This window comes from Prionailurus viverrinus, chromosome D1 (genome assembly GCF_022837055.1).
Source record: "Prionailurus viverrinus isolate Anna chromosome D1, UM_Priviv_1.0, whole genome shotgun sequence".
In the NCBI taxonomy this organism is placed as follows: Eukaryota; Metazoa; Chordata; class Mammalia; order Carnivora; family Felidae; genus Prionailurus; species Prionailurus viverrinus.
In genome coordinates, this window is record NC_062570.1 from 21,848,525 (window position 1) to 21,872,443 (window position 23,919).

General features: G+C 44.4%; 1 protein-coding gene across 5 annotated transcripts in view; it reads right to left on the reverse strand.

Annotated features, from left to right (window-relative positions):
• The window catches only part of SIAE (sialic acid acetylesterase), a 45,848-nt gene that overhangs the window by 3,499 nt on the left and 18,430 nt on the right, over positions 1 to 23,919 (reverse strand). For 3 of the 5 annotated variants that reach the window (XM_047877211.1, XM_047877213.1, XM_047877212.1), the window contains 7 exons: positions 19,992 to 20,130; positions 17,380 to 17,557; positions 15,633 to 15,742; positions 14,938 to 15,071; positions 6,777 to 6,931; positions 5,592 to 5,781; positions 3,425 to 4,241 (listed from right to left, as the gene is read on the reverse strand). In XM_047877211.1, coding sequence (XP_047733167.1) covers positions 3,990 to 4,241; positions 5,592 to 5,781; positions 6,777 to 6,931; positions 14,938 to 15,071; positions 15,633 to 15,742; positions 17,380 to 17,557; positions 19,992 to 20,130 — 1,158 coding nt within the window. In that variant the 3' untranslated portion in view covers positions 3,425 to 3,989. Of the gene's footprint in view, positions 1 to 15; positions 224 to 3,424; positions 4,242 to 5,591; positions 5,782 to 6,776; positions 6,932 to 14,937; positions 15,072 to 15,632; positions 15,743 to 17,379; positions 17,558 to 19,991; positions 20,131 to 23,919 lie in introns of those variants that run through there. The other 2 variants (XR_007156160.1, XR_007156161.1) reach the window with 2 other exon arrangements.

Sequence of the window (23,919 nt, forward strand, 5' to 3'; positions counted from 1 at the left end):
GCCGGAATGAGAACAGGCTGCAGACTCAGGAGGGAGAGGTGGGAGGAGTCCCAGCCTTCCACCTGGATTCTGATCCTAGCTCCAGGAATGAAGGCCCAGCCCCTGCTACCCCAGCAGCTGCTTCATTTCCATGTCTGGACGATCACAGTCCAGTCTGCTTCTCCCCAAGCCAGAGAGGCTGGCCCAAGGCACGCCGTTCATCTTTTTCTTCACACTTCATATCCTTCAAGGGAAAAAAAAGGTCCTCTGTAATCCTTCCTACCGGCTCTTTGCCGTTCCTTACCCGAGAATGTGCTTGTAGCTGAATACGTTGAATCCACATGATGGCACAGATACAACATGCCGGGAGGGCAGGGGCGCTCCCACCCTCCCTAACAGGCTCACCCAGTCACTTCACTGGCTCTGTAATAACTTGACTCCGTATTTTGTGCAACCGAATGTGTTGGACCCTACCCGTGGCACTAAGGTACAGGTTTACCGCGTCACCCCATCTGGACCCCAGCAGTACCGCATGGGAGGCCCTGCTGTCCGTCCAACCAGGGACCGGGACAGCTGGAAGGAAGCAACAGAAGGACCCCAGAAGGAGGAGAACGAGGAAGGAGTGTCAGTTGTCACTGTGCTGCAGTTCGTAGCTGCTGACCAGGGACAACACGAAGGGGTTTGTTTCCTAGGAACAGATGGGCAGCAGAAGTATCAGAAACGAAAGTTAACTGCTAGTAATTGTATGGCTCTTAACTCTGGTCTCTATAAGTTTGTGCAGCTTTTACAGTACAAAAAAATAAAATTAGGATAACACCAAACCTGGGGTAAAAGGGGGATTACTCAAAGCTGTTCATGCTTTAATGTTTCTCTTTCTTCACTGCACACGTTGGCTGGACATATGTGCACTCCTACAGAAATGATATATGCTGCTTTTACCATAGAGCAAATATCTTTCCATTGTATTACATTCTGAGTAAAACACATACAAGAGAACCTCATTTTAAGAAAGATTATTTAAGATTTTTTTAAGTTATTGCGCTGCTTGCTTTAATAAGAGTATTTACTTTGTAGCTTTCCTAGAAGAGTAATTTTCAAAGTACAGATCTCAACCCATCAGTTGTTCCTAAACTTAGGGAGGTAAGACCTACACCTGTTAAAATTAAATAAAACAATTATAACAACAGAATGCATCACATGTCAAAAATTGAAATTTGGGTTTCAACTGTAGAATATATATATGTATTTATATAAAAATCACATATACACACGTGAAGGGAGTACATGGAATAAAGGTAAAATGTTTTACTACAGATCATCCTTTTTAAAAACTTGAGCCTCGGGGCACCTGGGTGGCTCAGTCGGTTGAGCGCCCCACTTCAGCTCAGGTCACGATCTCACGGTCCGTGAGTTCGAGCCCCATGTTGGGCTCTGGGCTGATGGCTCAGAGCCTGGAGCCTGCTTCCGATTCTGTGTCTCCCTTTCTCTCTGCCCCTCCCCCGTTCATGCTGTCTCTCTCTGTCTCAAAAATAAATAAACGTTAAAAAAAAATTCTTTAAAAAAAAACAAAAAACGAGCCTCCCTCCACCCCAGTATACTTAAAACGTCTTTTCATCTATTGGTTAAGAGAGTGAAATCTGACACTATCCAGTGTCAGTGGGAGAGCGTAAATGGCACTGTGCCTTGGTGCGAATGTAAACTTTTGGACCCTTCAGGAGAGTTAAGCTGCAGGTATCAAACTTTTAAACATGTTTAATCCTTAAAATTGTTATTTCACATTAAGGATCCTAAGGAAGAAATCACAGTATGATGTTTGCATGTAACATTCATCACTGTATTCGTTTTAACGGAAAAATTGGAAAAAAAAAAATCTGTGTCCACTAATGGAAAAATTGGTTAAATAAAGTATGGGGCTCCCACAAACTAAAACACTATATTCAATTTACATAGGAAAATTATTTTACTAGAATAAGCCAAAAACAGATTACAAAATAGTATGACATGTAGTGTATAAAATATAACCCAAGCAAATCAACTGAATGTTTACCAGAATATTAAATGTTTTTTGCCAAATGGTGGATTTTGGGGTGATTTTTACTTGTTTATTCTTTTTGTTTGTGTCCAAATCTACAATAGTTATAAATTTCATTTCACAAATACTAAAAAGTTATTTTCACTTGGGAAATTAACTGAATTTCCACAGAATGTTTAAAAGCATTCAGCCATTAAAAATAAAGTTTCACAGGGTGCCTGGGTGGCTTAGTCGGTCTGGTGTCCGACTTCAGCTCAGGTCATGAACTCATGGTTCGTGAGTTCGAGCCCCACATCAGGCTCTGTGCTGACAGCTCAGAGCCTGGAGCCTGCTTCAGATTCTGTGTCTCCCCATCTCTCTGCCTCTCCCCTGCTCACACTGTCTCTGTCTCTCAAAAATAAATGAACATTAAAAAAATTTTTAAAGTTTCACATGACTTTTCATTAGTATATCCACTACCTAAACCTAGTATCTCCCACTGTGTGCGCTAGGAAAGGAGCCTGGGTATGGGGTTCCTGACCATGTCCAGCTGCCTACAAGTTAGAACAGCCCATGAGTGAATGTGTGTTGGCACAGGGGAGGGGTGGACCCAGAGATTTATTTCTCAGGAGTCTGTTCCCAGGTCCCTGGTTCCCTTAGGCCAGAGGCATATGAGGTCAAAGTATGGGTGTTAGGAGTTAATTGTACACTAGAAAGTCCTCAGAGGAGCCAAAGTTCTTTGTATACTGCATAGTTGTTTTGTTTTCTTACTAAAATAAATCCTGACACTGACAGCTATTCCTGCTGTTCAGTGCTACACCAGGACCCCTTGGGGTCAGGTGCTTATTACTTTAGTTCTTATTTTTCCCATTAAGGGAGTGGAAGCTACTCAAATAAATCTTCCTCCTTCCTCATGCTTCAAAGCACATTTACTGTTCCTAACCCAGTTTTGGTGGGCTATAAATGTTTACACGTCACTAATGATTATACTTTTATTTCCAAATTCTAATAGAGGACACAATTACCAAGTGCCATTAGCTGTTTTTAATCAACCAATAAGCAGTAGTGCTATGTTTTTTGGTTTTTTTCTTTTTGCATTAGGATTCTTAACAGTCACAGAAGCCCACTTTCACATTTGTCCCATCTGGATTATTTTTCTAAATGCTTATTGTGTAGCTTTATTTTCAGCCTCTTTTTTCTTCCATCTGGGTTATCCTTTTTAGAAGTAAACCTCTTACCTTAGAAAGCCTGAGATTTGTATTTAACCTGTTTGCCTGTCCGTGACCTCTACTGCCATGTTTTCCTGAGCCCGTGTTTCCCCCACCCATCACTGACTGCCTGAGTGCCTTCCTGGGCCGCCGCCACCTCACCCTTTCTCCTCATTCCTTAAAGCAGCCCCTTCGCACCTCCCCAGATGCACGCACACAGTTCCTGTTGGTTTCAAACATTCACGTTATTGTTATTAGACTGAAAGGAACAGAACTGGCTTCGGCTTAAGACAGAACACAAACAGGCCTAGAAAGAGTTCATCTCCACATAAGAAAAAACTGTTGGGAAGTTTAGAAACTTTATACAGAGATTCAGTAACCACTTACCAGATTTTGTAAAGAAGACATAAATAGGAGCTGGCCCACATGGCCTTCAAATCCTTTCCAGCCACGAGTTTCCACAGTTCTGGATATAAGTAGACAAAAGTGTTAGACACTGCACTCTCCACAGGGAAGTGAAGGACACTGAAGTTCCATTTGTAGCTGGGAATTAGTCTGGCAAGACACCTAGGCTGACTAGGGGACAAGAGGCAAGCATCTCATTAGCCTGCCAGCACTGCTCATCGCCTATTCAGAACACGGACACAGCCATGTGTTAGCTGGGAGCTGTCCAATGCGGCTTTTCTATTAGTTGCCTTTAAAAGCTATAGCTGTCATCACTTCAACAGCTAAATGCCCACATCGAAAGGACGCACACTTATGTCCAAGGTAATGATCGCAATGCCGCTAAATCATTTAGCAAGCTTGCTGAGATCTCCAGGGATCTGGTCTGTCATGAAAGCGATGAAGGGAGGAGCCGGCAGGGTGCTGCTGGGGTGGTACAGGGGGCACCGCTTATATTCACAAGGCCACGTGGTCCAGGCATAGCGAACAGCAGCGGGAGTGCCGCGACAAGAACTGACGTTCAGGGCCAGGGTCTGGGCTGAGAAAGTGCCCATGGGAGCTGGGAGCCACTTGCACTGACGGTCACTGCAACATGAGATCTAGTAAGAGAATCAGAAAAATAGGAACGGTTAGGTCAGTTAGGATACTCCAAGAGACCACAAGGGACAGAAGGAGCCACTCTTGGCCCAGGATCCATTTCCTACAATAACCAGAACAAACCCAAACCCAGGTTGGTGTGATAATGAATGTTCCTGTGACAAAATAAATCAATTTTTAAAAAAATATTAAATTACTGAGGGAGACAAGGAAACATAACCACATAGAGCATTTAGAGAGGGCTCCCCTGAACCTCCTTGCTGTGAGCCTTCCGACCAGACAGCATAGCAGGCAGGAAGTGAGGGAGCGGGGCAGTCCAGCAGCTGCTACAACTCCAGCACTCCCGAAGGGGCCGGGGGACGAACAAGGGGCACAAAGGAACCTTGGACAGAGAGCCTTTCTCAAACCAGAAAGCAGTCCAAGGAAGGGGACATGAAGTTTTCAGTACCCCAGGTTAAATTCTGTCCTGCTCCCCACTATGATTCTGGGTCCAGGTGACAGGCCGTTCTGCCATGGGAGAACTGAAGTCAGAACGCAGACGTCTGGGGAGCTAGAACTACCTAAAACCCAGTGTCCAAAGAAGCTCAGTGGGGCAAGCGCTGCCCTGAGGCCTGTGAATGTTGTAGTTAGGACTCTAGAGGAGGAGCAAGGATAAACCCGTGTAATTAAAGTCTGTCTTTAATATTCTTTCATTCCCTCCAGTGCCCTCTTTTCATACAGCAACCCCCTCCAACCAGCCTAATGGCCTCCTGGTTCCCAAAGAAGCTCATTTGCATGTTCCAATAGGAATGCCTCACTCCCACCCCCAACTAGGGAAGAAAGACTACATAAGCTCTTTAATTATTAGCCCTAGTTCCACAGTGGAATGATCCTCGCTACGTGCTAGAAGAAAGTAGTTTCATTACATTAATTTACAATGAGCTACAAATTCCCAAGCTAAGCCTCTCAAAGGAAACACTAAACTCAAAACACTATCAGAATTTGCGACAGTGTGACATAAAAAGACATCCAAGATGAGGGAAACACTCTGGAATAAGGAATCTTCCAAAGGTAACCTACAAATAAAGCTGCAGGCCCTTGCCAGAGCAAAGATGGATGCTCTGGGAGCGAAAAAACAAAAGGAATATTTTAATGTAGATTCATTGTCCTTCCCTTGATTGTCCTATCAAAATTGCCCCTAAGTTAAAGAATTAATAGCTACCTAGTCACCCCTCTGAGATAAACTCAGCCCCGCCAAAAACCAAGATCCCCTTCACAGAAATGTTACAATTAAAGAGACGATGGGCCTCAGTGTGGAGAAATCCTGACTCCCAACCCAGGATGAACCCCTATTAAGTTCTGGCTATTCTCACCTCAAATATTTTGTCCTGCTTCTTCACCTGGATTTGCTGTGAATATGTGAGGTTTAGCAGCCCTCTGTCAGCCAGGAGTTCCATCTTCTCAGGCAGTGGTCCTTGAAAGATCAGTTTCTCACCATAGGCCACAGCCCGGGCCCCCAGGTGCAGCCTGTAGGCCACAGTCTGTTTATCTCGAGGGTGGATGCTACCGGATAAAGAACAGGCAGAGAACTTTGGGTTTTCACTGAACAATAGCCACATTTAAAAACGGGGGGGGGGGGGGGGGGGAGGATTATACAAAGCACCCTTTAGGAAGGTAAGAACAAAGTTGACTGAATCTAACAGGTCAATGGCTCGTCAGCTTAAGAGACACGGTGAACGGTAGCCATAATGGGGCTCCGGGCATCCTATGGGTTAGAAACCTTGAAATAGCAGATGACTTGGAAGGAAGGAATAGAGGTCCCTGAGTGACGGAGGAAAGGCACTGGAACTAACCTAGGAGAGCTAACTTAAACTTACTCCAACCACTGGCAGTCCTGCGTTTCATCTGAATCAGGTGTTCACATGTTCAATGAATAAAACCCTCCAGGTTCAGATAGGACAATCAATAAATATTCATTGGTCCAAAAATAAATATTCATTTAAGTTCTCACTATAAACCAGACACTGTGTGGGCCCCATTTCATATTTCAAATCCCCTTGTATCCCACAGCTAGCGTGTGGTAGTCATTGGAGCCGTTCACAGATATCCCTTTATTCCTCCTCTGAGTTGACGGAAGAATTCCATGCCTGCTCTCGCTGAAGCCAGGCATGGCCATATTACCTGCTCTGAGCCAATGCAACGTGAGTAGAAGTAACATGCGTTACTTTCATTGCCAGTGTGAGACTTTAAGGTGACCGGGAGCCCAGATCAACTTGGAACCTCCATCACTCTAGATCTGTGAATGACTATAACGAACAAAGCCTCTCTGTTGACCTTCTTTGGACATGTATTGTGAACAGGAAGTAAAATGTTGTCTCATCAGGGCGCTGAGATGTTGAGTTACTGCAGCACATCCCCAGAGTAAATGATTGATAAGGCTCCGAAGGTCCAATCCTCATAACACCCACTCTCTGCCCCTCACAAGTGAACATCAGAATGAAGGCCACAGACAAAGAACATAGATTATTGTTCAAGCAAAGCCCAAGAAGCACCCATACCTGCCATAAGGGGACGTCCTATCACAGAGATCCATTGCTACTGCCATGAAAGTGTTGGGCATCCTCACGTTGGGGACATAGCCAAAGTCTGCTGTTTGATGCCAACGGATCTGGGGAAATTTATCATCTGAGGTTGCAGACAAATATGAAGATAACTGGAAAGTAGAGAATGTTGCATCAGAATTTTACTGCATCAGAATCCTACACCAGAGTCTTTTTTTCATATATAGACTCTGCTTCTGCTTCATTAATCTGTTCAAATACCCATTCAACAAATATTTACTGAGTGTCTTACTGTTGTGGCTCAATTCCCCTCACCCCACACAGCGTATCTGTGCCCTGCTCTCATCAAGAGGTGGCGTCTATTTCTCCTCTTACTGAATCTGGGAGAAGCCTGTGACTTTCTCTGACCAACAGGATGCAGGGGAAGTGATGTGCAGCTTCTGAGTCATTGCCTCAATGGCCCTTGGCTTCTGGTTTCATTCTCTTGGAACTTGGAGATGGCCATGTAAAAAGAGTCCAGCTACCCTGCTGGAGAAATTACATGGAGAAGGGGACCCTGGAAACAGGAAGACCCTTAGGGGAGAAAGGGGTTATTGTCCCAGCAGTCCCAGCCAAGAGGCCAGTCATGTGAACGCTAGAGGCTCCAGTTCAAATTAAAGCCACATGAGCAAGACTGGCTGGCATCTCCTAGAGCAGAGATGAACCATCCCAGTTGAGCTCTGCCTGGCTGACGCATGGAATCATGAGCATCATGAGCAAATACAATGGCTGATGTTTTACAACCACTAAGTTTGGGGGAAGTTTGTTACAAAGCAACAGGTAACTGATACATCTGTATTTAACATGGTCAAGTGCTATAGGGAAGCAGAGAGGAATCTGCCGAGAACATGTGGTAAATTGCATCAAAGACCCCAATTCTTCACATTTTCCTATATCCACAGCCTCTTTCCATATGGTTTTGTGGTTTCTCCCACTAAGAAAACGAGTATAGGGGCACCTGACTGGCTCAGTCGGTTAAGCATCTAACTCTCGATTTCAGCTCAGGTCATGAGTTCACGGTTTGTGAGTTTAAGCCCCACTTCGGGCTCCATGCTGACAGTAGGGAGCCTGCTTGGGATTCTCTCTCTCTCCCTCTCTCTCTGCCCCTCTCCTGCTTGCTCTGTCTCTCAAAATAAATAAACTTAAAAAAAACAAAGTGTATTTCCCTACCACTTTCTGAGCTCAGTCATATGGTTCGCTTTGGTCAACAGATTGAAACACAAGTTATGGTGTGTCAGTTCTTAGCCTAGGGCCCAAGAGACCTGAGTGATCCCATTGGCTCCTTCACATTTCTGCTGTCACCATGACAAGGACATGCCTAGGCTAGCCTATGGCTCTCTGGAGAAGGAGGAGAGCTGTGGAACAGAGCTGCCTCTTCTGACCCATGCCAACCATGCCCAGGAGAAAGCAGAGCCCCCACCCCACTCGGCCCCATCCCTGCCACTGACCCACAGAGATATGAAAGAGTTCAGTGGAGCTCAGCCAAGATCAACCAAACCCCAGCTATCCACACATGTGAGCTATAATAATAGTTATCTTAAGCCATGGAGTTTTGAGGAGATCTGTTACACAGCAGTAGCTAACCAGCACAAGTACTTCACAGCTTTGTTGGTGGAACAGACCTAGACATAAGAAATGTTAATAAACAAGGGGTGCCTGGGTGGCTCAGTCGGTTGAGCATCGACTCTTGATTTTGGCTCAGGTCATGGTCTCACGGTTCATGGGATGGAGCCCTGCATCGGGCTCTGTGCTGGCAGCACAGAGTCTGCTTGGGATTCTCTCACTCTCCCTCTCTCTGCCTCTCCCATACTCACATACACTCTGTCTCTCTAAAAATAAATAAACATTTTTAAAAATGCTTTAAAGAGAAGTTAATAAACAATAGTATAAAATAGCATGGATTGAATGTTATATTGGAGCCAAAGACAGCAAGTACTCTGCATAAGAACAAAGTTTATTATTACAAGAAAACACAGCCTCAAAATATGTAAAAAAAAAAAAAAAAGAAAAAAGAAAAAGAAAAGAGAAGAAAAAGAGAGAAAGAGAAAAGAAAAGGAAAGGAAAGGAAAGGAAAAGAAAAGAAAAGAAAAGAAAAGAAAAGAAAAGAAAAGAAAAGAAAAAATGGATGGGCCCAGAAAATATAAGCAACCACTACAAACAGGACATGTTAGAATCTTATAATGTAAAAAGGTAGGAAGTAAAAGGGCAATTTTGAGAGCAAGAGAGAGTAACTGAGCTGAACTTGAGGGTTTATGTAGGAAAGACAACGTTGGAAAGATAGTGAGGCAAGAGTTTGGATAGAATTCATACTTTACCTATAAGCAACAGGGAATCACTGTAGAGGTGACAGCTGGAGGACACTGTGAATGTACTAAATGCTGCTGAACTGAATACTTTAAAATGGTTAATTTTACATTATATGAATTTCACCTCAATTCAGAAATTAGAGAGCCGGGGTGCCTGGGTGGCTCAGTCGGTTGAGCGTCCGACTTCAGCTCAGGTCATGATCTCGTGGTCCGTGAGTTCAAGTCCCATGTCAGGCTCTGTGCTGACAGCTTGGAGCCTGGAGCCTGCTTCAGATTCCGTGTCTCCCTCTCTCTCTGCCCCTCCCCCACTCATGCTCGCTCTCTCTCTCTCTCTCTCTCTCTCTCTCTCTCTGTCAAAAATAAACATTTAAAAAAAAAAGAAATTAGAGAGCCACTGAAATTATTGGCATGATAAAAGGACTATTTCAAAGGATTAATCTAGTGATCATGCAAATGATCCTGTGAAGAGCCCGAAAACAGAGAGACTGATTGGTTCAGAAGCTACTAGAACATTCTAGACACATAAGAGAAAGGCCTGACCTAGGATAGCAGTAGGAATGGGATGGGCAGGAATAAGATAACCTAAAAGACAAACTGACAGAAGCAGGCAATCACCTTGGATACGGGATGGAATACAGGGAAAAGACAGTATCCATCCTTCAGAATCTGTAACACCTAATTATCTGCTTGGGATTCTGCAGATGTAGGTAAAGTCCTCTATCAGCTGACTTCAAAGAAACCAAAAGAAGAGTATGTGGAGCGCCCAACTCAGATAAGCCTTTAAAATGGGTCACATAAGTCAGAGACTCCTACTGGCCTTCAAGAAGTCAGCTGCCATGAGTTCTATAGCTTCAAGGAAATGAATTCTACCAATAGCCACCTGAGCTTGGAAGAAAACCCAAGCCTCAGATGAGACCCCAGCTCTGTCCGACACCTTCACTGCAGCCCCAAGCAGAGGACTCAGCTAAGCCATGCATGCCCTGACTCCTCACCCATAAAACCGTAAGATAATAAATGTATGTAACATTATTTTAAGCGGCTAAACACGCAGTGATTTTTTTACGCTACAATAGAAAACTAATATACTTGTGAAAAAACTTTCCAGGCAGAAGGAAAGGAAAATGGCAGACTCTAGGGCAGAGTAAGCCTAGTGTGCTTAAAGACAGTAAGGCAGCCGGCATAGCTGAAGTGGCGTGAGCAAGGCAAAGAAAAGTAGGGGCAGATCACACATCATTTGTTGACTTCACTCATATGGAGGAACCACTGGAGCCTTCTGATATGGCATGCATTTCAAAGGATCACTTTAACTGAAATGTTGAGAATATCCTAAAGGGGGTGGAAAGGTAGAAGCAGGAAGACCAGTAAGGAGGCAATATTTCAAGGAAGAGATGATGGCGCCTTACACTAGTGCAGGAGCAGTAAAGGTAGTGAGAAGCTGTCTGACTCTGCAACGTACTGAGTAAACACTTTCATCTAAACTTGAAATTGATAGACTCCTGGAATGCCTGGGTGGCTGAGTCCATTGAGCATATGATTCTCGATTTTGGCTCAGGTCATGATGCCAGAGTCGTGGGATCGAGTCTGGTGTTGGGCTCCGCATTGAGCACAGAGCGTGCTTAGGATTCAATTTCTCTTTCTTTCTTTCTCTCCCTCTCTCCCTCTCTCTCAAAGAAAAAAAAATTAATTTTTAAAAATTGATAGACTTCTACTCCTGCAAAGGACAGAGACTCCCAGAAAAATTCTCCAATACTACTATGACGCATGTGGTCCCACTCTTTCCTCCTTCCTTAATTCTCTGATATTTATATCACCATGTTCTCTGATGTCGACTGCAACTTATTCTTACCCACAGTCCAGGCAATGAGAGGCAATCAACCTATTATCCCTTTTACAAACCATGATCTAACAGTAAGTCAAACCACAAGCTGGCAAACATCCTGGGCGAGCAACCACTGTCTTTGGGCCCCGTTTGAAAGCTTCTGTCCCCATCAGGGGAGCTACACGATGAAGAGAGTGCTCCCCACAGCCTTCTCACTCCCATGGCCAGCAAATACCTGAGATCATCCTGGACAAACGTGGCCAAATGAAGGCTTGAAAACAGGAAGTTTTCTGCTTCTTGACCTGTTCCAGAAAGACTAGAAAATCATCAGGAAAACACTGGTGAGGTTGCGACAGCAGCAGAAGGGATGTGATCTGGAACTAAGGGGACATTTCCAGTTCTCTTATCTCTCGGCAAATCTGCTTTCACATATGAAATGATAAAAGGTGCTGAAGCTTCACAATGGAATTTCACGAGAAGACCCAGTGAGCAACACTGCTTCTTCCCACACAACACCCAACAGACCGAAAGTGGAATCATACTCAGCAGCCAGTGCCATGAGGAGGATCACAGCAGCAGAGCCACCAGAAAGAGTCTAGGGTAAGTACGAGGCTGAGGCCCAACACCAAGAGATGCTTACACAGCCGCTCAAGCCAAGGAAGTGGTCTCCAAATGGCCGTTTGTGGAGAATTCCTGCAGCAATTCTCCAGTTTCACCACGCACTCGCACTTGACTGGTGCACTTGACTCGCTTGCACTATGACACAGTGGCCACATGGAGGCACCAGCATACTCCATACCCAAATGAAATTCTTGTTTTCCCTACTCTGAGATCCGCTAGGGTGCGGTTCAGTCTCCCACAGCGATTAGTAGAAATACCACCGCTAATGAAGGCATATAATAGCCAAAGAATATAAAAGGGGCCCCATTCAGAAGACTTTACAATAGCATACTATATGTACTTTTCACCTCACTCCCGTTGCTCCACACCCGCTGTACAAAAGCATCTCCTCAGGACTCCCTAGCCTCCTGGTCTTCTTTCCCTCCCATGCTTCCGGTCACCTCACTACTAACAACTCTCAGATACGTGTGTCCGGCCCGGGGCATTCTGCTGAGCTTGAGTCCTGCGTCTCTAACCGTGCTTTAGTTATTGCAACCATCATTTCAAATTCAACACCTCTACAAAGCCAATTCCTCTTTCCTTGCAGACCAACTGTCCCCCCACCCCAGATTTTCTGACTTCTCTCACTGATGAACATTATCTGGCATGTGCCAGGCTTTACATGAGTTAGCTCATTCAATACTTAAAATAATAATCTCCCTATTTAATATCTGGCTCAAAATCACAGAGCCGAAGGAGCGTCAGGGCTGAGATGTGAATCCACGCAGACCAGCTGCAGATCCATGCGCTGAACCATTATTTTGCCATATGTGGTATTTCTCTTCAAAGGTATATGTTTGTGCTCCCAGTTTTCCACAAGTAACCAACATATTTTTGTCGATGGTGATCAGTTAAAGCCCTGAGTCTGAGGGACTCCTGCCAAACAGTAAGGCCTAAGGGCAATGACCAGGTCTCTCTGATTCGCACTGTATCTCTAGCACCTCACACAGTTCACGGCATATAAGCAGCATACAACACACGGTCTGAATTGGCTGGAGTCACATTCAAATCACCATCTACACGGCAAAGATGAAAAAGAACCTCAGAAGTCCAGATGTAGTTTCCACCACCAGAAATACAGATCTGCTGACAGGGCTGGCTATTTTGACAATAATGAGTAGAATAATCTGGTTTCGAAGTCAAAACAAAGGTAAGAAGGAAGAAAGAAAATGGTTGTAAAGTCAGTATAAGTGGAAAGAAGGTCCATAAAAGTCCTCATCCAAGAAAAGGCGTGGTGCAATAAGACAAGGTAGAAGACACGTGAGGACGGTGAGCAGAAGGTATCTGCAGGACATGCAGAGGCAGACATCTGGAAGCATGTGTCCAATTCAAATCTGAAAGCCTGTTCCATTAGTATGTTGTGAGCTGGGCCCCGCTTTTCTAACACCTTACTTGTTTCATTTCCTGTATTTCAGAAGAGTCGCCGCTTACCACCCTGCTAAAGAGTGTAGGTCTTGGAGGAGTCATGTGAACAGGTAAGGCAAAGCCATCAACAACTTGGTTAAATACGTTCATTCCTTTTAGGCGAGGACGAGAGCAGAATCCTTCTGTCTAGTTGCCACTAATTAAAAGTGTGATTTCTCTTGATATATTTTTTCATTTATGTGTTAGACCATATTTAATAACTGCTGACCAGTTAGGTCCCGAGATACAAGTGTGATGCAGGAAAACATGATGCCGTGTGCGACTGACATGCAAGGAAAATGGGGGAAGGAGAGGGTGCTAAGAAATTACCCATCGGGGGAAAGGAGGTGGTACACCCCAGATGCTGGACAGTCACAGAAGGCTTCCTAACTGATGTCCAGGCTGAGAGCTAAAGGACGAAGTTGGTCAGGAGAGTGCAGGAGAGAAAGGGTGCTCCAGGCAAAGAGCAGGGGCAGTGGGCTGGGAGTGAGAGACCAAGGTTCACTACAGGGGCTGGAAAGGACAGCACCAAGTTAGGGAGGGCACGGCCAAGTACACACATAGCTGCTAAGAGTACACACTGAACACAAATTCATAAATTTCTACAGAGAAACCTGAGGACATGTTCAAATTAATGTTCAATTTAATGCAGCAATTTCATTTCTGGGAATTTATCTTAAGGAAAGAATTAAGCACACATGCAGTGATTTAGCTACAAGGACAATCAAAGCACCACTGCTTACAAAAGCAACATGTTTAAAGCAACCGAAGGGTCCATTTCTTGAGAACTAGTTAAATAAACTGCAATACAACCATATTTCAAAGTATTCTGCAATCATTATAAATTGTGCTCAAGATTAATATTCATTGGCATGAGGGGCGTCTGGGTGGCTCAGTCGGTTGAGCACCCAACTCTTGGTTTTGGATCAGGTCATGATCTCATGGTTTGTGGGTTTGAGCCCCACATCGGGCTTCGTGCCGACACAGCAGAGCCTGCTTGGGATTCTCTCTCTCCCTCTCTCTCTGCCCCTCCCTGCATGCTCTCCCTCTCTCTCTCTCTCCCTCTCTCTCAAAATAAATAAATAAACTTAAAAATATATTTATTGGCATGAAAAAATGTTCGCAATACATATGAAGAGAAGAAGCAAGGGGCGCCTGGGTGGCTCAGTGGGTTAAGCGCCCGACTCTTGATTTCAGCTCAGGTCATGATCTCACAGTTCATATGTTTGAGCCCCGCATGGGACTCTGCGCTGATAGCATGCAGCCTGCTTGGGATTCTCTGTCCCTCTCTCTCTGACCCTCCCCTACTTGCTTTTTATCTCTTTCAAAATAAATTAACATTAAAAAGAGAGAGAGAGAGAAGCAGCAAGATATGGTACAATATTATGGTATGGATCCTACTGCGAAAATACATGAACAGATTCTGGATTGTGCAATTGGAAATGTTTTAGCTTTTTTTTTTGCTTATCTTTTAAATATCTTTAATGAACATGTATATATTCGTTTTTTAATAAGAAATATTACTGGGGCGCCTAGGTGGCTTAGTTGGTTAAGCGTCCAACTTCCACTCAGGTCATGATCTCATGGTTCATGAGTTCAAGCCCTGTGTCCGGCTCTGTGCTAGGAGCTAGGAGCCTGGAGCCTGCTTCAGGTTCTGTGTCTCCCTCTCTCCCTGCCCCTCCCCTACTTGTGCTCTGTCCCTCTCAAAATAAATGAACATTAAAAAAATGTTAAATAAAAGAAACATTACTTATTAACTTTTTTTGAAGATGTAATTGTCCCATCAGTGAACTGAGATGAATTAAGACTTACAGTTAGTTCTTGACCAGCAGACTATGAGGGCAAAAAAAGGAATATGGATTCCAGGAAAGAGACCTCCACAGGACACCCCCACCCCAATACCCAAAACCTGCTTCCTCTCAACACATACCTGGACAAATCCAAATGGGAAGAAACGCTCTGTCTGCCCCTGGGAGCCATGGTGGAAGGCTTCACGCCAGTCTTCAATGAGCGCAGGGAACGTGCAATTGTACAGGTCCCTGTTAACATTTATATTGGACTCCCCTAAAAACAGTCCAGATTATGAGAGGGGGTTGGAGTAGATGCAAACATGGCCACACGTTACTCCCCAACCTCTACGCATGCCCTTAGGGAATGAGTCTTCCTGCAGTCTCTCTGGACTGGCCTTGTCACTTGCTCTGGCCAAGGAGGCATCAGCAAACATGATGCAAGCAGAGGTTTGAAGAGTGCTTCAGCTCTGGGGTTTGTTCTCTCTTGATATACTTGCAACCCTGAGGCTGCTGTGTAAATGATAAAGAATCTGAACTAATTTGCTAAAGGATAAGGGACCACTTGAGTACCAGGGTGCTCCAGCAGTCAACAGACAGGAGGGAGAGGCCATCCGAGGCCATCCAGCCACCAGACACCTGCCGGGTGGCCAAAGACACATAAAAGATCCCAAAAGAAATTAACCAAAGTAGTCGATACAGGAAAACTACCCCAATAACCCACCAAATGGGGAGCCAAATAAAACTATTATTGTTTTAAGTCCCTAAATCCTGGGCTGGTTTGTTACACAGCAAAAGCTAACTAATAACAATGGAGAAACAACAAATTAACACTCACCCTGGTACCATATCATCCCTTTCAGAGTCATATTATGTAGCGGATGGATCATGGCATTCCAGAGAACAGAGTTCTTACTGGGACCGGTTACAGAATCAGACTGAACAAACCTAAAATTGATAAGAAGCACAAGTATCATGAGAGAGCTAGTGACCAATCACATCATGGTCCCTAAACTGAGTGTCTATCCAACTTTCATCTGGGGTAAACGTCTGATGATAGCAACACAAGATTAGACCGAACCACTCTGTTTCCCATGAAAACATGTTGAATAGCCTCCAACTTTCATATCTATCCAGGTTCTTCCCAGGATAAATGTATCAGTCAGTACAAGTTCAGAGGGGGCCATCCCAGTTTCCAGATAAGGTCACTAAAACCAGAGAAGAGGAGTATTTTATTGTAAGTGTCTCATGCAGACAATAAATTTACTCAACTAGTACTCAGTTGATGCACACTTGGATTTTTTTAAGCTTTTTGCTTATCTTCCTCATAGCTAAAATCACTGCATATAGGCTTATTTCCTTAAGATAAGTGCCCAGAAATGACATTGCTGGGTCAAAGGGCACATTTTTTTTTCAAAGCTTTAAACGTGTTCCTAAACTTCTCTGTAAAATACGTATATGAATTTATACTCATGGGAGGTGTGGATGAGAATGCCCACTTCCCCACACCCTTGATGGCATCCCTTCACGTCCCCAGAGACCTGGGAAGCCTGGCTCTACCTAGATCCCTCCCACTCTACCTAGGCCATTCTGTCAGTCCCAAAGTGGAAGGTCTTCCCTCCCCGACAGGCGTGACTTTACCTAAGCTATACCAAGAGCTGAAGTTCAGCCTCTCTCCAGGGCCCTTCCCAGATTTAATGACATAATATTTATGAAAACAGTTCACAGACTATTAATCTCTGTGTTAATATTAGTGTCAGGATTTTAATAACTATTCCTTTCTTCCTCACCCCATGTGTTCTTCCTGATCCAGCTTTTCCTGATCGTGCTTTCATAATCAATATACTAATACATCTCTTTGATTACATGAATATTTGTTCTTCATGTTACAGTGTTTATTCTCATGGACAATAGAGCACAGTGGTTAAGAGCACAGACATTGAAGCCAGACTTTGCCACTTACCAGCTGTAGCCATGAGCAAGTTACTAAACCCCTCTGAGACTTAAGCTTAGTAGCTTAGTATGTTAACAGTATCTACACTTGTAGAGGTTGTTGGGAGTATTAAGTGAAGTCATACATATAAAGTGATGATAACAGTATCCAACAAAGAGAAAGCCTTCAGTAAGTATTAGCTATCACTATTATTAAGGAAAAGGATCATAACTGCTTCCTGACATATTCTCAGATGATCGTGGTGCTGATGACAATAAAAATAATACCTTATGGTGGCACCTGGGTGGCTCAGTTGGTAAAGGGTCTGACTCTTGGTTTCAGCTCAGGTCATGATCTCACAGTTTGTGAGTAAAAAGCCCACATCAGGCCCTGTGCTGACAGCTCAGGACCTGCTTGGGATTCTCTCCCTGCCCCTCCCCAACTCATTCACACGCTCTCTCACGCTCTTTCTCTCTCAAAAATAAATAAACTTTAAAAAAAAAGAATACCATACATGTTCACAGAATAAGTTACATACATTCAATACATATTTGGACATTCAACACAGATTTGGTTCCCCAAAGGAAACCATGATCCTTCTGTCTTACATAATTTCCAAGGCTTTCTCCCAGACTTCAGGATGATTTCTTACCCTCGTGTAGGAACACCACAGGTTTTCAGTGACCTTCCAGAAGACCAGGCTTCAATGGGTGTCCCACCCCACGAGGAGGAGATCAGCCCAACGGGATAATGCAATGTGTCATACAGGTTACGCCCAAAGAGCCAGCACACTGCTGACATGTACTTGAAAACTCCATGGCCTAAGTTTTCTGGTCAGAAAAAGTTAAAGAAAAAATGACAGAAACATAGTAGTTTACATATAAGTCACCGGGTTGGCACTGCAAAAGATCCAAACTCTCTACAATGCGGGCACTCAAAAAGTTGACAGTGTAATACTGGGAATTCAAATAAATTTCAAATGAATTGTGAAACTGAGTGAGCATCTTCTAGGTGCCAGGCACTTCTAGATGGCTGGGATACAGTGAATAAAGAGATATGGAGAGACATGGAGGCTCTCCTCATAGCTCTTACATTCTACAGAATAAGACATTCAGCTGAATAAAATATACGACCCAATATGGTTAAGTGCCTCAGGAGGTACAAACAGGTGGTAAGGGGTTTGTTAAACAAAAGTAAGCAAAAGTGAGCAAAGGTAAGAATATCAAATGAAAGGCAGATCACAAAAAGTCTAAGAATGACCCCCTCTCCTGTGCTTCCATTAATCTTCTAAGCACAGTGTTTTCCTTACCCCCACTTAACTATTAGCTACTCGAAGGCAGGGCCCTTATCTTCTTCACTTCTGGATCCCCGATGTCTAGTACCTAATGCAGAGTCAGTAAATTCACTGGCTGGTGCCGGGTGGCTGTGGGTAGGTGGTATAAAGGTGGGTCCACTGACAGTTAGGTATAAGGAAAAGGTAAAGAAGAAGGAAGGGAAAGGGAATGCAGGGCTGGCATTCTATCCAGAGGAAACAATATATTAAAAAAGGACACAGAGTAGGAAAAATGTTGAAAAGTATGTGACTGGAGCCTAGACCACAAAAGGGGACGAATGGAAGATAAGACAGGAGGGGAATCACATCTTGGAGGAGAGAAAACAGAAAGCCACTGAAAAGGCTTGGGAATGAGAATGTGTGGAAGGCAGAACAGCCTTCCAAAGATGTTCACACCCTGATGCCTGCAACCTGTGGGTGTGTGACCCGAAGTGGCTAAGGGGACTTTGTAGAGGTGGCTGGGGTTGAGGACATTGAGACGGGAGGAGTACCATGATTAGATCAGAGGCGGCTCCTTCATACCAGCCAACCTTCCCCGCTGCAGTCAGAGAGACGTGACATGACAACAGCAGAGGAGGTGGCAGAGATTTGGAATATGACAGCGACTTGACCTACTGTGTTCCTCCCCAGATACCTGCTTGCCTCGCCTCTGCCAGCTGATCACCGAAACGTCGCCTTTCTCAACTGAGACCCCCATGGCCACCCTCAACGAGAAACCACGACCCCATCCCAGCCCCCAACAGTCCTACTGCACCCCCTCCCCTGATGTATTTTATTTATATAGTTCTGTCTCATTAGCTTACACCCCCATCCACCCTATCCCTTGATCCCCAAAAATGTATTCGGTCTCAGAGTTCAGAGAGTAAAAGGGGGATAATAGGAAGGTATAATATATTATCCAAACCTAACTGATTCCCGAGTTTGGGATACCATGTAAGGAGAGTTCATAGACCAAGAGATTTATCCAAAAATTTACCCAAATCTCTTCAGTTCCTGAGTTCTCATAGGGAGAATTCAGATAGTGTCATACTGAGGACCAGACACTTTGTATAGAATTTACTAATTGTATTAAGCATTTCCTGTATTCCTCCGCACTGGAATACAAGCTCCATGAGAACAGGTGTCCTTCAGCAGGGTCAAGGGCCAGAGTGTTCCAGAGTGTATAAATGGAAGAACAGCAGCAGCCTTGAGGTGAACAAGTTGTTGAGGTGGAAGGAGAAGACAAATTACCAAGAGTGAACATAGAAAAGGCAGTGAAAAGAATGAGGACAGAAAATACTCTAGAAAAGTTTAACAGAGCAAAGCAGAGTGGTGAGACACCATGAGAAGGGGGGTTGTCATGTTTGTGTGTGTGTTTTGTTTTGTTTTGTTTTGTTTTGTCTGCTTAGAGGAAAAGAAAGGCAGAATCTGAGAGCAGAGCCTGTGTCTGTCCTGCTCACTGCTGTGTCCTTGGGGCCCAGCACAAAGCCTGACACAGAACAGGTGGGAAACGAAGATTTTTGTGCTGAATGGACATGGGGGTGAAAGACCAGAGCTCGAGGGGTAGAAGGCCCTGGAAGGGGAAGCACCCACATCACAGGTAGCCCTGAAAGGACAGCACTCAGCTGTGTTCAGACACAGAAACAAAGGAAGGAAGAGAAAAAGAGAAGAGCATTGAGGCAGTGTTGAGAGATGCTGGCAGAGCTCATGTGAGTGGCCTCAGTCTGTTCAGTGAAGCTGAAGGAAGTGTCATCTGCTCATAGCAGGGGGGAATCTGGGGAAGAAATGCATGAAGTGGCTACCCCCAGAACTCAGGTGGAGAGTCAACGAGAAATGAGTATAAGGGTGGCTGAATCCTAATAAATAGATCAGAACCAAATTCAGGGTTCCAGAGTCCTCCTAGGGCACTGACCCAGTACGCAAGAGATGGCACACGTTCCACGGTCACTCACCTGAGGTGGGCTTAGACCACTGCAAGTCAACCTTGGCCAGGTCCTCCAGTTCCTGCTCTGCCTCAGTGAGCGACACAGAGAAGATGCGGACAGACTGATAGGCCGCAGTGTTAGACAGCTCTCTTGTCGCATTGAATATCTAGGAAAACAGACAGGAATGTCATTTCTTACATCAACCTAGTGGGCGGCCAACTAGCCTACCACCTCTTAGTAAACACTACCCAACCTCTGAGCTCTTCTGAGCCTTCATAAACCAAGATCAAATAAATAACCCAAACCAGTGATGGGCTGCTCTGAATCACCTTGATACACCTTGACAAACACAGACCATGGTGAATCCTGTTCCCAAAGAAGGTAGGAATACCCTGAAATTTGAGATCTCAAGGAGCAAGTCTGAATTGGATGAGGTTTAGGCTAAAGATCAACTGTCAACTAGACCCACTGTAGTATCTTGAAACTAAAATGCTTCTAGTCAGAAAAAGTAACTGATAACACAAAACCATAGCATTCACGTCTCTCCAAAATGGAGCTCAAAAGGCCAGGGGGAGGTAGGTGTGTGTAATCCATAACACAGAAGAGAGGTGTCTTCAAAAGGAACACACCTGAGAGATGATTGTTCGAAGTACTAAGACATACTGAAATATCTCAAATGTTTAGATTCTCATCTCATCCTGCCCAATCACTCAAGAAAGGCACAGAAGACAGGGCAGTCTGAAAGGTGATGTTCAGCATGGCTGCAGACAAAGAAAAGCGTCCACCCAAAGACCCCACTTCTTCCCAGATCCCTTCACAAAACCCCACCAGTTGCCAAGAGTATGACAGGAATGGCTTGGAGCTTTTCTGGATGAGAATGCATTATACTGAGTAGTTTCTTTGTTAGTCATTCCTCTGTGAGCTTATACAAAAGTGCCAGTTCCTTCCATCCTGATTTTTGAGTTATGCTTTTCTTTTCTTTTACAAAGAATATAGATTGTAAATGTATTGATTTGTCTTGTAATTTGGGTGCCTTTTCTTGTCTTCTCTATCCCCCCACCCCACCCTGGACTAGTCTGGTTTTCCCAAAACAAAGGGCTAACAGGCGCATCGGGAAGCCCAGTTATCATTGGCCTCAGGGAACAAGAGCTCCAGCTGACGGGACTGCCACAGCGAGAGCGCAGGAGGCTGGGATACTTTCCATTGGCCGCTAGCCACCGAGTGTGCAGCTGGCTCCCCTTTCCTCCCACCCACCACACAGAATACAGCTGGCCCTCCAGTCCACAGTGTAAGAGAAACCGTGGAGCAGCCAGAGTGCCCCCACAGGGCATTTCAATGAAATAGACTGCCCCCTTGAATCGCCTTTTGACTTGCCACTGAGCCTGCTGTGGCCAATAAGACGGCCAGATGCAAGTGAAATGTCTCTCGGATCACTACGGGAGCCACAGCCTTGAAGTGCCCCCTGGGTAACAGCAGCTCTAGCCGGTGGGGGTCGCTGGTCTTCACGCTATCAGGACAGAGACTACATACGTTCTCGGGAAAATTCCATAGGAAATCCAGACACGTTTGTGCAAAATCTTGCCCGGCAAGCGAAATGTAAAATAAACAGTCAAGAGTGAAAACAGGCTAAAGCACTCACAGTCTATTCTGGCAGGAAAATTATTTTTCGGCAGCAAGTACCTGTAAAAAGTCACCTCCCTTGAAACCAGCTCCTCTCTGAGCACTAAGGATGGTATGCTGCTTCCATGGAAACCGTGGATGAAACTGCTTTCCTTCTCTCCTCCCACACTAGCTTCCGCACTGCCTGGGAACTCAAGTGCCGCATCGCAGTGAGATGCCAGCTTGGGGAGGCGGGTACGGGTGAACACGCTACTTGTCTCATAGGCCCGTTGCTAGCGCGGTGGACTATTCAAGGCCGACAGGGTTGCGGTGTTTGGCACTCTCCCGTGTCACCAGCACACAGATCTGGATCCAAAACACCGGCCGGGAAAAACTTGCATTTTCAAATTCACATTTGTGTATTATCTCAAGCCAAAACCTGAAAGCCACAGCAAGCGTTTAAAAAAACGCTTGGGGGTGGGGGAAAATTCTTGCTGTACCTGAAGACAATTACTTCTGAAATTGGTATCCTTTCCCAATCTCACCAAGCCTTCTTGATGGAAGCATTTCCTCGGGGATATGGGCAGCAAATTTAGGAATAAAGAGATTTCAGGAAGATTTTCATTTAAATGACACTTGGTTTCCCCCGCTGATGAAAGGGGAAGCCTTACTCCATCTGCTGAGATCAAATTTCATCTCATCAAACACCTCAGTGTAATTATTTTCCTACCAAGTATTTAAATGAGGATGTAAATGAATACCAAGGTATTTGAAGTCATTAAGGCTGCTGCGGTGGAAAGAGTGTACCACTGCCTCCCTGGGGACAGGCCGTTCACCATCAAAGCAGCTGCTCGCCTGTGTTCATTTTGTAACCTTTATGCCACATTCTTGAATTAATGAAGAAACGTCAAGAATCTATTTCCTCAGAGAATCTTGGCATGGGGTCTGCGTGAGGGAGCAGGGCCCTTGTGTGAGAGTATGTGAGGCTGTGCGCACGCGCGGGGAATCCATACCAAAGAACACAGGGGAGCTTCACTTAATAAAGAATTTAGGTTTTCTAAGTTAGAGTCCCTTCTACGACAGAATATAGCAGCTTTAAAGTTGAGGCAATAACTATAAATAAGCCAGCCACCATACCTCCCATGAATCTTTTATTGTAATACAGTATGAGCCCTTTGCTTCTGGATTTTGACTTCTCTACTTGTAAAGGAACAATGTCAGGATTGCCAAGATATTGAAAACTGGGCTTCCTTGTCTAACACTGGCCATCTTCTTCTGAGCCTAACTAGAAATATCCAAGTCTTAAGACCTACCCTGAGTTAGGAGGCGACAGATGAACATTTAGACTTTTCTCCATTTATACACATCTCACTCAGTGTTATAAATAACACTCAATCTTAAAATTCCACTTTACCCTAACAACAAGATGGGCATACAATCTGCCATTTCCTTCATTTGAATGTGAAGAGTGGTAGGTTATAGTAGAAATCTTACCTCCTCAGAAAAGTCACACGGAGGAGGGCAAAGAGAAGAGACAGATACCGTGTCTGGGTACATGTGTGTGCATATGTACATGTACATGTGTACATGTGTGTGTGCGTGCATGTCTGTGTTGGGCGTCTTTAGAGGAAAAAGGAGCAAAAGGAATAAAGGAAGAATCATATAAAGCATGCTTTCGATCAAAAAATAAAGTTCTATAGAATGTTAAGAGACTAGAAAACTTGGCTTTTGACACCATCAGCACCTAAAATGCTGTCTTGCAAACTAAGCGCATGATTTAAAACAAAAAAATAAAAAATTAACATGTGGCTGTGTCGGATGGAATTCTTTTTCTATCTCCCTGTATCTCAGAGCTTATAGCCTTAATCTAATGCAGAAGATGCTGAAGAGTAAATTCTAGGCAGAAAGAATGTGTTTACTCTTAACAATCAAAATCTGATTTAGCTTGACAGAAAATGAGATGAGATCCCCTGGCACAGCCTGCTATTGAGAACCTGACTGTATAGATACAAATACATCTGGTCCATGCCTTTCTGTGCAAACAGGGAACTATAATCAAAGCATTCAAGAAAGGACTGTTTTCCTTAGTGAGTTAACAGCAATCCCACTTCTAAACAAAACCATGCTTTCTCTCAAGATATAAAACTTCAGTTTTGCTTCCAGCCACTTGGGCTGAAAGGGAGCCCGGTTAAAGTTCAGTTCGATAAACATTTAAATTCAAAAGTTCCCACATATTTAAGTAGGGCAGGAAGCAAGAGTAAATAAGATACTGGTTGTGAAGACATAAATGCAAGAATTTAGATTCTGAATTAGAAAACTAATACAAAAATGGAGTAGGTATGTCCAGAGTAGGATC